We start from the raw sequence: 17592 nt of genomic DNA on the forward strand, positions 1-17592 counted from the left end.
GGACGCTGAAACACTCTAGAATATACAGACTTGTCTGTGCATGCACGGAAGGCTCGAGGACTCCTCTTGGCCTGCAAGTGGGCAGCTATGGTTCATATGGCATTGGCCTTCGTTTGCTAAATGTGACTACTTGGATGTAGCATAGCTTAACATTTCACTCTGCTTTGGGGACACTGCATACCCTGCAGCAATCTAAGTTTGTGCAGTCCTAGGCACTGGTCTTTCAACTCTCCTGTGTGAGGACTGGCTTAAGGATGAAACAGTCTGTAAAACAGCTGCTCAGTAAAGATTAAAGAAGACAGTCCTGTAGCATTTCTTTTTTCTTCAGAGATCCTCTGAAGGTCCTTAGATGATAGGAAAAATGCACTGTCATTTTGCCTTCAAAATGATTTTTACTGCATTCTTTCATTGAAAAAAAGCAAGAAATCAGGACTTTATTATTTTTTGTTTTATTTTGTTTTGGGGCCACAGTTGACTGTGCTCAAGACTGTGCTCTTAGCTCTGTCCTCAGGGAATCAGTCCTGGTGGGCTCGGGGACTGACCATATGGGGAGCCAAAGGTTGAACCCAAGTCAGTCACATGCAAGGCAAGTGCCCTATCAGCTGTACTCTCTCCGTCTCTCTCCGAGGACTTCACCTCTTTACCTTTCTCAAGGACTTTATTTTTCTTTCATTTTTGGAGCCCCCTAAGGAAGCCCAAAGTTCCCTCCCTGTGATTCTCATGGCCAAAGAAGCTGCAGTTCAATAAAAGGGCTGAGAATATGGAGCTGCTCAGCCCCTACAGTGCCAGGGATTACCCAGACCACCACTGTGGGGCCCAGGAGCATCCAGCATCACTCAGCAGTGGACAGGGCCTCCTTGCCATACCTGGTGATGCTTGGGGGCCATGTAGTGCCGTATGAAACTGGGATCCACCACCTTTTCCACTGTACTATTTCTCTGGCACAGAAAAGATTTTTGTTGTTGTTGTTTGCTTTTTGGGTCACACCCAGCGATGCTCGGGGGTTACTCCTGGCTCTTCACTCAGGAATTACTCCTGGCGGTGCTTGGAGGACCATATGGGATGCCGGGGATTGAACCCGGGTTGGCCGCATGCATAGCAAATGCCCTACCCGCTGTGCTATCGCTCCAGCCCCAGGCACAAAAAAAGATTTCAAATACCAATTTTAGTTCGATAGCAGTTGAATGGAAACAATACTGGACCACAATCCCCTGGATTCCTTTTAGATTAGAAATTAGAAAAGACAGCTCTAGACTTTGTGAACCTTATTTTTCTCTTCTAATATATATATGTATATTCAGAAACATACATATATATATTGGATTATATGAATCTTCCAATCAGGGTCACTTTTATAAAAGACTCTTTTCTAAAAATACTAAAACTACACCTATACCAAATAATTTAACTTTTTATTATACTATAAGAATACCTTTCTTGGGGCTGGAGAGATAGCACAGTGGGTAGGGCGTTTGCCTTGCACGCAGCCGACCCGGGTTGAAATCCCAGCATCCCATATGGTCCTCTGAGCACGGCCAGGGGTAATTCCTGAGTGCAGAGCCAGGAGTAACCCCTGTGCATCACCAGGTGTGACCAAAAAGCAAAAAAAAAAAACAAAAAAGAATACCTTTCTTTTCCAGTTTATCATTTGGAAATGTTTTCTAAGTTGAGTTATTAAAAATTACTATAAAATTATTTCCTAAGTTGAAATCTGCTTGAAAACCAAACCGGACAGGAAACACAATAATGGGTTAAAAAAGAACTTTATTGGAAACAAGCTGATAGGTAAAGAAATGACAGACTCATGTGTTCAAAGCAACGATCTTGTCAAAACAGTCCCCAGAGGGTGTTTTTAATATAAAAAAAATCAGGGAAGAAAGGGTCAGCTGCAGAGAAGTGTCTGCTAGATGAACAATATAATCCTCTCCTAGGGCTCACTTTGTCTCATCTATAAACCTAAACAAAGTAAGAGTTTGGCTTCTAGAAAAAGGGTAAGCTAATACTGTTTTTATCTTTATACTTTGAGGCAAGGACAGTCATCTTCCTATAATACTGATCTTTGGCCTGGTTTTAGATGAAAACAATGTCAGAGTTGATCTAGCTTTTTCAAAAAAGATAATAAGTTCGCACAGTTACAATGCTCTATTGTTGCTGTGAATTACAGTTGAAATTACTTCAACAGTGGTATACCAATGTAAACATCATTTATATATAAAAATGATCCTAAAATTGAGTATTTAGAAAATAAGTTGCTAAATAACACCCTTGAGTCTGGTAGCTTTCATGAAAACAGAGTGACAGTAGATCCCATCCTATTGGCTAAGGGATTTACCCGGATATATGGTGGGATATCAGCTGTCAGTCTCCAACAGAAATCAGAGGGCAGCATCACAAACAGCGGACAAGGAAGATGGCAAAAGGATCCTTACTTTTCCTCCTAGGTCTCCTGGCCTTAGGTACTGTGCATGGATCCTTCATGGGCAAACTTGCTTCCAAGAAGATCTGCGCAGATGACGTGTGTGAATATAAGAACATGTGTGAATATAAGAACATAAGAACATTTTTTAAATGATCTAATTAAAAAAATCAATGAATTCTTCTTTGAAGTAACTTTTGTCTAATGAGTATGTTTGATGAACATTTGCTATTTGCTAGCAAAAATTTAGAAAGTGGCCTCCAGTGTCTATTTCATCTGTCTGTACTTCAGTGTCTTACTACAGAGAATTGATTTTGTTTTCAATTATTGGATGTAGCTTTAATACTTACTTGGGCTGTTTTATTTATTTTGAATGAAACACTGCTATAAAGTGGGAGGTTTTAGTCACTCGGGTTTCCTAGTATTCTGACATGCCTATGCCTTTCACTGATACAAAATTCAGGATCCTAAATGTAGTTATTTCAATATTTTATTCTGTTTTTCTTTTCCTTCCAGATACTATTTCTTTGGCTAGAGCTCAAAAAATGTATGAAGGCCCTGATTGTAGATTCCTTAGCTTTAGTGAAGGACAGCAGATCTATATTTACTCAAAACTGGTGAAAGAAGATGAAGAAGATGAAGAATATTGGGCTGCCAGTGTAAGATGAGATAATTAAAAATACATATTTAGCTTAACAAATGATGCTCTTAATATTCTTCCTATTACCTATCATCAGTGCATTTTAATATTAAAATTAGCTGATAAGAACAGGGCAGAAGTTAGGGATGCAAATATTTGTGTAATATTATTCTATTACATTTTAAAGAAGCAAAGATAATTCATAACAAAACCAAAGTAGGTTTATGTGATATTTTGGCAAGAAAAATAAACCTAGTACACAGGCATTTGAACATCGTGAAAAATTGGAATCTAATAAAAAATGTTTGAAAGTATTTGAACTCTAAAATAATATATGTTGGTAGTCAGTCCAAGTCTCAATAGTTTAAGGAAAACTTAAGCATTCTCTTTAATTCCGAAGAATCTGTTTGAACTATACAGAGGTGGCCATGAAGAGGGATAAAGGAAGATTGATTTACTTTCCTTATCTGTAGTCCCGAGATAAGATTCACCAAAAAATGCAGAATTACGTTTTAAATTCACTCATGCGTTTATTGTTTGAATTTGTCAAATCTGAGGAAAATAAGTCCCTTAATAAATGTCTATTTCAGCTTAGAGACAGGACTACCAGGTAAAGGGTGCTTGGCTGGCCTGCTCGGGATGGGAAATGGAAGCTGAAAGTAGACTATATATCGAACATGATGGCCACTCAATACCTATATTGCAAACCACAACACCCCAAAGGAGAGAGAGCAAAAGCGAATGTTCTGCCATAAAGGCAGGGTGTGGGTGGATAGGGTGGGTGTGGTGGGAGGGATACTGGGGTCATTGGTGGTGGAGAATGGGCACTGGTGGAGAGATGGGTTATTGATCATTATGTGACTGAAACATAAGCACGGAAGTTTGTAAGTCTGTGTACCTAATGGTGATTCATTAAAAAAGAAAGAAAAAGAAAGAAAGAAAGGAAGGAAGGAAGAAAGAAAGAGAGAAAGAAAGAAAGAAAGAAAGAAAGAAAGAAAGAAAGAAAGAAAGAAAGAAAGAAAGAAAGAAAGAAAGAAAGAAAGAAAGAAAGAAAGAAAGAAAGAAAGAGAAAGACAGAGGAAGGAAGGAAGGAAGGAAGGAAGGAAGGAAGGAAGGAAGGAAGGAAGGAAGGAAGGAAGGAAGGGAGGAAGGAAGGATGGAAGGGAGGGAGGGAGGGAGGAAGGAAGGGAGGGAGGGAGGAAGGAAGGAAGGGAGGGAGGGAGGAAGGAAGGAAGGAAGGAAGGAAGGAAGGAAGGAAGGAAGGAAGGAAGGAAGGAAGGAAGGAAGGAAGGAAGGAAGGAAGGAAGAAAAGAGGGAAGGAAGGAAGGAAGAAAAGAGGGAAGGAAGGAAGGAAGGAAGGAAGGAAGGAAGGAAGGAAGGAAAGAAGGAAGGAAGGAAGGAAGAAAAGAGGGAAGGAAGGAAGGAAGAAAAGAGGGAAGGAAGGAAGGAAGGAAGGAAGGAAGGAAGGAAGGAAGGAAGGAAGGAAGGAAGGAAGGAAGGAAGGAAGGAAGGAAGGGAGGGAGGGAGGGAGGGAGGAAGGAAGGGAGGGAGGGAGGGAGGGAGGGAGGGAGGGAGGGAGGGAGGAAGGAAGGAAGGAAGGAAGGAAGGAAGGAAGGAAGGAAGAAAGAAAGAAAGAAAGAAAGAAAGAAAGAAAGAAAGAAAGAAAGAAAGAAAGAAAGAAAGAAAGAAAGAAAGAAAGAAAGAAAGAAAGAAAGAAGGAAGGAAAAAGGAAGAAAAAAAGGAAGAAGGAAAGGGGCATATTTGCGGGGCTGGAGCAATAGTACAGCAGGTAGGGCGTTTGCCTTGCATGCTGCTGACTCGAGTTCTGTTGCCACCATCCCATATGGTCTCCTGAGCACCGCCAGGACTAATTCCTGAGTGCAAAGCCAGGAGTAACTCCTGTGCATTGCCGAGTGTGATCCAAAAAGAAAAAAAAAAGTATATTTGCTTAAAAAAAATTAAGACCTTAAAAAAAGTTCTCTGGCTTATGAAGAGCTTTCATAAAATAAATGAAAATCAAAATCATAAGATCTGTAAGAAGCCACAAAGAGGCACACATGCTCTTTCTTTGGCCTATCTTAGTTGTTTTAAGTTAATTTTAAGTTTGCCTCTGAGCTCTAGTAATTGGAGTGAAAGCAGGGCATTGGCACTTAGTAATTGTCATTTGTAGGAGAGGATATTAAGAGGTTCTGGAGGAGAGCTCATGTTAGCTTTTCTGACTGGTGCACATCTGCCCTTAGGTGTATGTTCAATGCCTCCTGGACCAGAGGGGAAACATAGGCTATTTTCCCAGCAACTTGGTTGAGGAGATTCAGGTGTTCAAGGAAGCCACCAAGGAACTCCCCACCACTGTAAGTGTAAGCTGATTCAGGAAAATGCATCAAGAAGTTTACAAGATGCTCTTAGCAACTCCTTTCAATGGTGACTTTTTTCTAAGACTAAGTTTGGGAGAACATTAAAAAGTTTGTTGTGCAACTTTTATTTTATCACTTGTCTTTTAATTTTAATATTCTTAATGCAGGAAAACATTAATCTTCTATGATCAGATGTATTATATTTCCTTAGTTATTCCTTCTATATATTTGTGTACAGAAGCTCATAACAGATAGATATTTTTATTTTTATATAATTCAAATTTGATATTTTGTGACATTTGTAATTTAATTTGGTGCAATTATTTGTTCAATATCTTTAATATTTTCTAAATACCCAATTGTTCAAAGATAATTTATAAATCAAATTCTTTTTCCTCTGCTTTAAAGTATCATTTATAATGTAGAAATTAAATACCCTATTTTTTTTAAAAGTTTGTTATGTTGAAAATAAGTGAACTTTATTCACTGAGTTTTATTTCAAAAGCAAGTTAAATTGGTAAGGACGCCCTCTCTGTCTTTGTCTCTGTCTCTCTCTGTCTCTCTCTCTCTCTTTCTCTCACGCGCGCGCCCACACACACACACACAAGCACAGAAACCAAAATAGCATCAACAGACTAATTGGTGGTCTCACCTATTTAATGAATATTTGGGCTAAAAAAATTTGCACCTGTATTTAAAAGAAATCAAAATATTCTGGAAAAATCTTTGAATGTCTCTTTTTTTAAAAAAAAAATATGCAGCATAGATTTTCTTCAAGTGTTGATTTAAAAAAGTACACTTTTTAATGCTCTGGGGTCTTATAAACCTAGAACAGAAATAACGTCCCACATGAGCTACTTTGCAAGGTAGTTGTTTTAAAGCTTTCCTCCTGGAGCTAATTGTTGTGCTAAATAACTTCCAAACACTGCCCAACCTGCACAAATGGCCGTCCCTTGTCATCACTTTTTAGTATAAAGTTTGAATGTGTCAAATAAGCATAAATTAAAAGTGTACTTAAGAACCTTCACTTTAAGCACTTTTTATTTAAAATGGTGATTAAATTGTTAAAGCTTTATTTAATTTAAATACAAATTTCCCTTTGGTTACTTCTGATTCAGATGCAGAACATACATCTACTTCTCTGTCCCTGTTTGCGCAGAGCAATCTCTTATTTTTGTTTTGCTTTTTCTTCCCCACCCTCTCCCCCACAGGATCTTGACTTCATGTGTGCCTAAAAATTTACACAAAATCCGCACTTACAAAGGAGACACGAAAAATGAAGAAAAATCACCCCAAACCACACTAATTTCTGATTTCTGTTGAAAAGATTTGTTGCTATATAGGAGGAATGTAATTTGAGGTTAGAGGTGGAGATGATGAAGGGTCAATAGAATCTTATTTTCTGCCAATCTGGTCTCCCCCTTCCCTCCCTCATGTGGGTAAATAAATGCAAAGAATTGTTCAGAGTAGAGCATTTTTTTTTAGATAGTGATCATAAAGAAGACAGGTTATTTGTAGTTCTTTCCGAATAGTAGTTCTTTCCAGCTCTTAGCCTCCCTGTCTGAAAATTATGTAGGTCACAAGCCTTTCCTTTGGATATAAAGTTTCCTACTTATTGATATATCTAAAACAATTGCAGTACTATAGCCTACCTAAAGGGGTGTTTTATCAAGGAATATTATTGTTACTTTTAATATTTGGTGCTATTGCGATGTGAAGGGTGTTTAAACATGTTGGGTGACTTGCATTTATAATTGTTTGGATTATACCTCTAAATATCTTCTTATAAAATATCTTATAGATTGTTTCAACTATGCATTACTTTTAATGTAAACAAGAGTTCTTGTTTACATGTAATTAAAATATTTGTGCTAAATTTACTGTTTCTGAGCTTCAAATTTTATCTCTAATATTTTTCACTTCGCAGTACAGAAAGTTTGTGGTGCTCAGGGAGGGGATTTGTTCCTCAGTTTATTATGGCCTGATTATTCTACACACATTAAAAAAAGGACACTTAGGACAAGTTAACCTTGGACCCCAAGGTCTTTTTCAAGCTGCATATATTATGGCTTTGGATGAATATGTATTTAACAAAGAAAATCAGTCAAAGAGAGGACATGAAAGACAAGAAGCCAAAACGGAAAGTCCACCATTTTCTTCCATCTGTGATGGGTTTAAACACCCCCAGTGCCACAAGTAAAAGCTCTAACAGGAACTCTAAGCACCACTAAACATGCTCTAAAAGTATCATTCTTAGTCTTTGGAACTTGGTCAGTACATAGAACCTCTGAGTCCAGTAAATACCTTCAGAGCTAGAATTCATTTTTCAACAAGGTTTCCAGGGAACCTGGATATATAGTGTATGGAAGAAAAAACTTTCTGTCCTTGCAAGTTCACTAGATGGCCCAGAAATTAAACAGGTAGAAAAAGCAAACTCATGAGAGAAAAACATACTAATTTTAGAAATACTTTTTATGTGTATATCGGAATCTTTCAAGGCAAAACCAAGATTGAAACTATTAGGATAGTTTTGTTTGGTTTTGCTTTTTTGTTTGTTTGTTTTGTTTTGTTTTGGTGCCATACTGGGCCATACTCAAGGGTTACTCCAAGTTATGCATTTAGGAATTCATCCTGGCAGTGCTCGGGGGATCATATGGGATGCTGGAGATCAAACCCAGGTTGGCCACGTGCAAGGCAAGCACCCTACCTGCTGTACTATCTCTTCAGCCCCATTAGGAACAAATGCTTCTAAGAGGCTTTTCAACAAAGGGTAATAAATTACAAGGATATGACATGAAAGGAACTTGGACTTGGAGCAGTAAATTGTGGAACAGAGCTAGAAAATATATGAGGAAAACCACTGGAGGATCTGACATATTTTAATAGATTTGTCTGTACAGAACCATTGCAGCATCAACACCAGTCAATGGTAATTAGAATATTCTGCTCTTCCTAGTGCAGACAGGGCACCTTCCTTTCTGAAAAAAATTTATGACTTGTTTTTCAGTAGACAGGAAGCATGTCAGGGAGCCTTTCCTGCATCTGCCGGTTTTCAAGTGCCTTTAGTATAAAATGATCCATATGCCAAAGTGGCATATTTTGTAGTGGCATGTGTTACACGTTCGATTTTTTTTTAAATACCTCACCCATATATTCAAGAAGACCTTGAACACTAAAGGTTGAGAAACTGAGTTTACTTCTCTCCTCTCATCTAACACGTAAAGAAATAAAACAGGCATAGGACCTGAATGATAAACTCTACCAAGGTCAAGCAAAAAGTCTTAACATTGCCTTGCTTATCAGGGGCCCTTTATTTAGTAGACTACTAATCTCTACCTAGGGTAAAGGGTACTTAGTAATGGAGAAGTAAGGGTTTGAGGGGACAATGAAGCCTTCTGGGACCCATTGCCAGATGAGGGACTCTTTCTTCCTTCCTTCCTGCTAACAGCAAGGGCATTTCTAAGAGGTTGTCAATCATACACATTAAAACAAAACCATCACTAAAAGCTAAATATAGGTGACATAGCTTATTTTGACTAACTCCTGAGTGGGTCTTTGGAGAAACAATGTGTAAGCTTAGTATATAAACGCTGGATGTTTTGGCATTATAGTTTCTTAATTTTACAGTTTTAAGTAGGTACAGTCCCTTGATGTCCCCAGCAGGAAATTGAGGTGTCTCTTCACTTCCTATAAAGGATATTCCATGTCTTGTCCTACACTGGTCTTGTCCCACACTGTTCAGTACCCTTAATGGCCTGCGGGTATGTTGTTAGAATTTTGTGGTCCGTTTCTTCTAACGTGTTCAATGCTCTTTGTCCCACTGGTCTTTTGTTTATTCTCTGTCCATGTGAATGCTTGAGAACAATTGCTTTCTCTGCCATCCACCCAGAATACAGGAAATTATCTATTCTGTGAACTCTTTTATGCTTAACTTACCTCTTGCTGCCTGCATAGTTAGCCCCCAAAGTGAGATTTAAAATAGTCAATTGGTTTTACTTATTCTCATGTCCCTTTTATATCCTTTGCACTTCTATTATAATATAGTAATTCATGGAGAAATATCTTACAAAATTTCTAGGCTTCTTTGATACCCAAGCCAAGGGATGTTTATACACTCAAATTCACACCTACACACATGCACACACACATCCTCATAGACTATTGTTGGGTTGCAGAAAACTCATTCTGTGTCCTTCTGGGTTCTTTACATGTAGGCAAATAACCAAACAAGAAACAGGCAAATTGATAAGAAAAAATTAAGAACTTAATTAATGACATATGCTTCCTATATATGTGGGTGAGGTATTCAGAAAAACTAACACATTTACTGATTCGAGAAACTACCTTTACTTGTTTTGTTTTGTGCCACAAAGTAAATCCTTAGATGCTCAGGACTTCTGGCTCTGTACTCAGGGATCACTGCTGTTGGGACTTCAGGGAACATATGGGATCCCGGGGATTGAACCTGGTTTGGATGTGTGAAAGGCGAGTGCCTTACCCGCTGTACTATCTTTATAAAAAAATAGTTTTAGTGAAAGCACAGGACATTGAGAGCTGGAGCTATAGCACAGCTGTTGGGTGTTCACCTTGCACTCGGTCAACCCATGTTTGATTCCTCCGCTCCTCTCGGAGAGCCTGGCAAGCTACCAAGAGTATCTCGCCCGCGTGGCAGAGCCTGGCAAGCTACCCATGGTGTAATCAATATGCCAAAAACAGCAACAACAAGTCTCACAATGAGATGTTATTGGTGCCCACTTGAGCAAATCAACGAGGAACAGGATGACAGTGACAGTGACAGGACATTAGACAGCAGAGGGAGGTTCATTAATGAGGTCAAAAGGTATAATAATCAAGGGGATACAGATTTAAGTTCTAGCTTTTTCATGCAAAAGATAAGGAAAGAAGGTCTTCTAGACATATACCTAATATAGAAATATCTTCCATAAAAGCCCCTCTGTTGGACTCATGGCTGGTCATGTGGGAGCTGTGGGGGGTAGTGCCCTGAGTTTGTAGGTTCTACCCTCTTTTTACCACAGGTGGAGCAGCCTGATTTTTCTGGGAGTCTCTTGGTCTAGGAATTGAAGCAACCAAAGTAGGGGTCCAACCATGGGGTGGAGAATGGCGAATCTAACATTCTTTATCAGAGCCTCTCACATTTTAGCTGTCTCATACAGTGACAGAGTTGGAACACCTATGGCTCTCAGGGCTTTCCCAAATCATCAGGGGTCCAAGACAGCGGTATGTCAGTGACTCTTCTGCTCTCCTTGGACTCTGAACTGATGTCAGTGAGTGTCATTCCTAGGAGCCTCTCTTCGGCAGCAGTGGCCTTAGCAGTTCACTGCTCTGTTTCTTAGCTGCTGCTCTACTGCTCTGCTTCTGTCTGCTACTACATTATCCTTGCTCACCCTGTCACTCTAGTTGCACCTAGTTGTAGCTATCATAGAGCTATCATTTTTGTTTTCTCCACACTCTATCAGTCTCTCTCTTTCTCTCTTTCTCTCTCGGAAACCTCTTCTGTTCTCCCTGTGATCATCCCTATGACCAAGGGTAGTGATAAACCTAACAGCACTCTTTAGCTAACTGTGCCCTTCTTACTCACTTGGGGTCTCCTTTCTTTCCTGTCTTTTAAGGGTCTTCTTAGAGGAACAGGACAAAGCTGGTACAATATCAAAGGCTCCTTTCTTACAAACGTTCAAATAATCACGTATTTAAGTGCTGAAATATTTGCTGTTTTCCAGGGTCCTTGTCTTGAAGTGGAGAACTCATTCCTCTCCTGGGCTCCCAAAATGTGTTACCTGGCATGTAGCCCCTTCAGGCTCAAAGTCTAACTGTTCTTAGGGTGGGAGAAAATCCCAGACTTTTAATAGACCCTTACGTTTTCCCAAGAAAGTAAACTTTTTAAAAATTTTTTTAGTATATTTTTAGTATAGTGTATTTTTGCCCTTCTATACTATGATGACTAAGACTTCAAGTTAAGGAAGAATAAGACAACAAAATAAGATAGTGGATATAAGTAGATATCAAATAGTTTCCATCAACACATTTTGGGCAAGAACAGAAAAAAATTTAAGTGTTTGCTAATGAAGAATGAGGTAAAGATAGAAAGCATTTAAAGGTTAAAAATCAGGGCATGATAATCTGGGCTGAAAGTATAATAAAATCTTACTTAAGAGTCATGTGTGTTCAATGGAATACTATGTAGCTGTCAGAAAACATGAAGTCATGAAATTTGCATATAAGTGGATCAACATGGAAAGTATCATGCTGAGTGAAATGAGTCAGAAAGAAAGAGACAGACATAGAAAGATTGCACTCATATGTGAAATATAAAGTAGCTGAGAGGTACAAGCTTGCAATGATGCAATTTCTGGCAGATATTTCTCTGGACTTAGTTACTAAAATACTAAAATACAGAAATCCCAAACCATGTGGCTGCTAGTGCGGCCACTCGGCCTCATGTCTCCTCATTCTCAGCAATGGAAACAAATTATCAAATCCTTCCTTTTCAGCAGGTCCGACTTTAGGGGGAAGAAACTCCAAACAATAATAGTGAGTTTTTTGTTGAAATATTGAATGTAATCAAAGTAAAGTGAAAGTAAAGTGAAATTTATCAGTTATACAGGGGAGGTGGGGGGGGAGGGAGGAGGTATGCTGTGATTCTTGGTGGTGGAATATGTGCACTGGTGAAGGGATGGGTGTTCAAGCCTTGTATAACTGAGACTTAAACCTGAAAGCTTTGTAACTTTCCACATGGTGATTCAATAAAAGAATAAATTAATTTTTTTAAAAAAGAGTCATGTGTTGTTTGTTCATCGCAGCACTGTTTACAATAGCCAGAATCTGGAAAAAACCCAAATGCCTGAGAACAGATGACTAGCTAAAGAAACTTTGGTACATCTACACAATGGAATACTATGCAGCTATCAGAAAAGATGAAGTCATGAACTTTGCATACAAATGGATCAACATGGGAAGTATCATGCTAAGTGAAATGAGTCAGAAAGAGAGAGACAGACATAGAAGAATTGCACTCATCTGCGGAATAGAAAACAACAGAATGGAGGACTAACACCCAAGAATAGCAGAAATAAGTACCAGATTTGCTCCATGGCTTGGAGGCCGGCCTCACATGCTGGGGGAAAGGGCAGCTCAGATAGAGAAGGGAATACCAAGCAAAAATGTGGTGGGAGGACCCGCTCGGGATGGGAGAGGCGTGCTCAGAGCAGACTATAGACCGAACACATTGGCCACCCAAGACCTCCATTGCTAACCACAACACCCAAAAGGAGAGAGGGAACAAAGGGTAATGCTCTGCCAAAAAGGCGGGGTGAGGAGGGGTATGGGGTGGGATGGGTGGGAGGGATGATGGGGTCATCAGCGGAGGACAGGCACTGGTGGAGGGATAGATACTCAAGTTGTATATGACTGAAACAGAAGCATGAGAATATGTAAACCTGTATCTGTACCTCCACAGTGATTCATTAATAAAAGGAAAAATAAATAAATAAAATAAAGACTTACATTGGAATAAAAAAATAAAATAAAATCCATGAATGAATGAAAGACTGCATATTTAAAATCAAATAAAATGATATTTAAAGTTTAAAAAAAAGAGTCATGTGTGTGTTTGAGTGATGGTGGGTCAGAGAAGTTCAAAAATGAGGGAACCATGGGGCTCTGGATTAATGTGGCTACTGCACATATCAGTGCTACTGCCTTCAAAATGTGTTTTCTTGAAAAAGGTTCTAACTTCTAATCTGAGTTGAGTTGAGTTGACTTGAACTTAGTAACATTTTCCTTGCTGGGTTGTTGGGGGGGGTTAAGTATACTATAGAACATTATTTATAGAGAGAATAAAGAATAATATATAGAATAGTATAATAGAGAATCTGGACATAGGAGTCTCATAACTGGCAGCCATACTCATTTGACCTGAAAAAACTATATGCATAGTGGTCTCCTCTCAAGAAATTGTGCTATATAACCTGCCAGATGCTTTAAAACTGAGAAATTGTAATGACCCATTTAGACCATCTGGTATTTCTAAATAGAAAAAAATATTTGAACCACTTTCTGGAATTGCATCATGTTTGGGCAGTTTTCTGCTTCTCCTTCAAAATTATCTGAAATTATTTTCAATAGTCCTGGCAAGTTCCCAGTGGCATATTCGATATGCCAAAAACAGTAACAATAACAGGTCTCATTCCCCTGACCCTGAAAGAGCCTCCAATCATTGGGAAAGACAAGTAAGGAGAGGCTACTAAAATCTCAGGGCTGGGACGAATGGAGACATTACCAGCACCCACTTGAGTAAATTGATGAACGATGGGATGACAGTGATACAGTGATACAGAGTCCTAAATCAATTTTCTAAGACTAACCAGCAATTGATTGGTGACAAGCTGTTGAATGAATGAGCATAAATTTGACTTAAAGTCTATGTCCACAGTTCAGTACCAAACAGATGAGGGTCATGTACATTCCACTGAAGGCATCTCATCATCAATATGTTAGATTCTAAATATAATTTGCTCCTCTGTGAGACCTACAGCCAGATGGCTGGGCATACAAAGTAATCACATTTAGAATAAAGAAAGTAGAGTCATCTCATTCCTACAAGTCTCATTTCTACTAGCAAAGGTGCAAAAAAATCACAGTTCTTGGGGAAAGATCCACTAACTGGCAGTGTGAGTTTTCACAGCTAGATGGCATTTGCCACACTGTATAGTGTTTCTTGCTCCTGACACTGAAACTTCACATTTCTGGGTAACTTTTTTTTTTAAGGGGGCAATGGGATGGAATAAACCTGGCAGTAATTAGGGGCTACTTCCTAGCTCTGTGTTTGGAGGTGTCTCCAAGCAAGGTTGATAGCACCATGCAGTGCCAGAGATAGAATCTGGGCCCCTCACATGCAAAGAATGTGCTCTGAACCTTGAACCATTGTCCCTGATTGACTTTTGAACCTCACTGTGATGAGCTTGCCATGAAATCTAAGGCATATGACTGTGCAGGTGGCCAGGGGGAAGAAAGAACGAAGCTATGGAACAGGCCCCACCTGGAGACTGAGATATTGTGGCATCTGCTCCCTCTCAAAGCAATGAAACATCTATGAAATATCTAGTAATGAGAAGTTTATTCTGGTTAGATGAATACAGTTCATAATTTTCTATTTTTTGTGTTAAATAAGCTTATCATAAGTGCAATTTGAATAGGGTATATTTAGTTGGTCCCCATATTAAGTATGTCCAAATTAGTGACTGACATGTAATGTCAATCATTATAGATCATGGACATGAGGATTCTTTCATGTTATGTGACTAATGGCTCAGATTTCTATTATTTGTGTGATCATTCTCATGTCATTTCAATGTATGCTTCCTGGTTCACTCATCTGCATGAAGAAATGACAGTGCCTTAAAGGGTAGTGATAACTAATTTGGGAATAGTTGTGAAGATTAAGTTGAGATACTGACTGTAAACCACCCAACACAGTGTGTAGTACAAAGCAGACATGGTGATAAATAGTATTAAAGTTAAATTCTAAATGAGAGGCTTTTTTGTTTGTTTGTTTTTGTTTTTTGGGTTACACCTGGCAACGCACAGGGGTTACTCCTGGCTCATGAATTCAGGAATTACTCCTGCCCATGCTCAGGGGACCATATGGGATGCTGGGAATCAAAGCCAGATCAGCCTTGTTTAAGACAATGCCCTACCCGCTGTGCTGTCATTCCAGCCCCCAAATGAGAGGCTTTTAAAACTTTTTTAAGAGCTTGGTATAACTTTAGTTCTTTTTGACTTTTGGTTTTGGACCATAAGCAGCAGTGCACAGGGCTTACTCCTACTTCAGTGCTCAGGACTCACTACTCACAGGCCCATAGGGGATGCTGAGATCAAATCTGGGTAAGCAGTATTTAAGGCAAGCACCTTAACTACTGTCTTATCTCTCCAGCCCAGTATATTTTAAAATTAATTTTAATCAAATATTTATCTTGAAAATTCTCTTTCCTATTTTTCTTCATAGAGTGTTTTGAAATTGTTTACAGGGGTTGCTGCAAATATTTAACAGACACAGACACACATATGCACACATGTGCTGGACAAATAAGATATGTAATATCTAAGATGGCACATCTTTTTCTATGCTTTCATTAAAAAGACAATGTCTCTAGGGATTTCTCAAAGAGTTTAAAACTTTTAGGAAAATATAAAAAACATGAAAGTAATTCCACTGTATAAGCTCTAATAACCTCTGACTTCATGTCCTTTCCCTCTTATCCCTGAGACTCTTCAAAGGATGTTGCAAATAGGAGGCCTCTGATTCCTCCTACTATCCCAAGCTTAGCCCATGGTGACTTCACTCTGTAAAGAGGTTGCAATTCTGACCTATCTTTGCAAGGACCATAAGATGCCAGGGGTCCTTTTGACTAAAACCCTTGTATTTTGGAGAAACTACTCCTGTTGATCTAATTAATGAGACCATAGATCTGTAAGACACCTCATTTTCAGGGTACTGGTTTTGAATTTTCTTTCTTGGCTACTTCCTGGGTACAAACATCCAGCAACTGGCATGAAAGGGTAATTTCAGGCAGGATTTGATTATCTGCTGAGAGAGCTGTGAGCTCATCCCTGAAGATTAGGCAGCACATTTTTGCTGTAAAAGCATTTCTTTTTGTTCAAGGGGCAAGTGACTGGGGAAACAGGTTTTAATTTCTGCAAACCTCTTAAGGGGAGAGTAAACCAACATCCTCACCAGATATTAAGATGAGAATCATTTTTTCAACTCCTGACCTTGAATTCTAGGACCCTTACATAGCCTGGCCTTGGAAGGGTTTTCTCACACTTGTTCTTTAAAATCAGCAAGTGAAAAATTGTCAAAACCCACAGGCCTCAAGTTGATGCTTACCAGGAAATTCAGGTTACTGCCCTTCTCTCAAAGTACCCTATCTGCTTTTGAGAAGATAGTTTATGTGAAAATATTTCAGTCACAGCTGATTTATTCCATTGTCCATTTTGAGACTAGATTCAGCCCCACTGTTTCTGCAACAAAATTTTAGACATGCTCCCTGTACCCATCATGTTTTATAAACTCAAAATAAAATGAAACTCAAAGATGTTTTGGCATCATTCACACTCCAGACCAATGATGAATGTGGGTCCTTATTGTTTCTTTGTGTTTATTGGCTGGGAAGGGGATTGTGCCTTGCTGGATCTGATTCAATACAGGAAATTGCTATGCTCTCTCATAGTATTTAAACAAATCTCTGGGTGTTACAGTTCTCAGTAGAGAGAAGGAATAGGAATAAGAACTGGGAAGAAATATCATTTTGTCAACAGTCAGCTTTATCTCTCTGAAATTGTGGGGGAGGGAGAGGAAAAAATTGCACAAACTAATACTATTCCATGTTTTACCTTTGAAATGCAATTTTCATGGCATAAAGGTCTTCCTAGGATGTGCTGTCTTCTCAGCTGCATCCCTTACAAAGACCATGGTATATCAGTAATTTAATCAGGAAAATGACATATTGATCCACATGCATTCAATAATCTACCTTCTAACCCATTATTAACAGAGACAGAGAATACTCCCCAACCCATGATTTAAATATTTTTCTAAATGGAAATGCCTTTTCTGTCACATGTGAGAAATTGTTTTAATCATTTTTCTCAAGTGCATGCTCTGCTAAAGTCAGTGTGTTTTGGAGGTAAAAAATGAGGGTGTGCTACTAATATCTCACCCATCCTTCTACCTATCTCTTCTTACCTCCCTTTTCCTTTTTCCCATTAGCTTAGCTTTCGAATTTATTCTGATTCATTTGAATCAGCCAAGAGATCAGAATGTTAATTTGTTTGAGCCATCCCATTATGTGACGCAAGGGGTGGGGGGAGTCTGTTTTCACTGGATTTTAGATTTCCAACGTACTGCTCTCTGGGGTGGTGGAGTCCATCTTCCTCCTCATTCTGTGGCCTCAGTCACCCAGCACTGGTCTCACTTTCCTCCTCACTTCTTCTGCTCTCTCGTGACTTCAAAATGATTTAAGACACTTTTTAATTGTTCCTTAGAGCTTTTTCTGAGCTTTTCCGTTTACTTCTGACTGTTCTCAGGGTTTACTCCTGGCAGACTTGGGGGACCATGTAGAGGATGGGGGATCAAACCCCTGTCAGTCACATGCAAGCAAGCAGCC

At 39.1% G+C, this 17592-nt stretch overlaps 1 protein-coding gene across 1 annotated transcript in view; it reads left to right on the forward strand.

Moving 5' to 3' along the window:
- The first annotated feature begins 2410 nt into the window (after positions 1-2410).
- The window catches only part of OTOR (otoraplin), an 80392-nt gene continuing 65210 nt past the window's right edge, over positions 2411-17592 (forward strand). The window contains exons 1-3 of the mRNA XM_055132142.1: positions 2411-2537; positions 2933-3075; positions 5297-5407. Coding sequence (XP_054988117.1) covers positions 2411-2537; positions 2933-3075; positions 5297-5407 — 381 coding nt within the window. The remainder of the gene's footprint in view (positions 2538-2932; positions 3076-5296; positions 5408-17592) is intronic.

The sequence above is a fragment of the Sorex araneus genome, chromosome 3 (assembly GCF_027595985.1).
Source record: "Sorex araneus isolate mSorAra2 chromosome 3, mSorAra2.pri, whole genome shotgun sequence".
NCBI classification, from domain to species: Eukaryota; Metazoa; Chordata; class Mammalia; order Eulipotyphla; family Soricidae; genus Sorex; species Sorex araneus.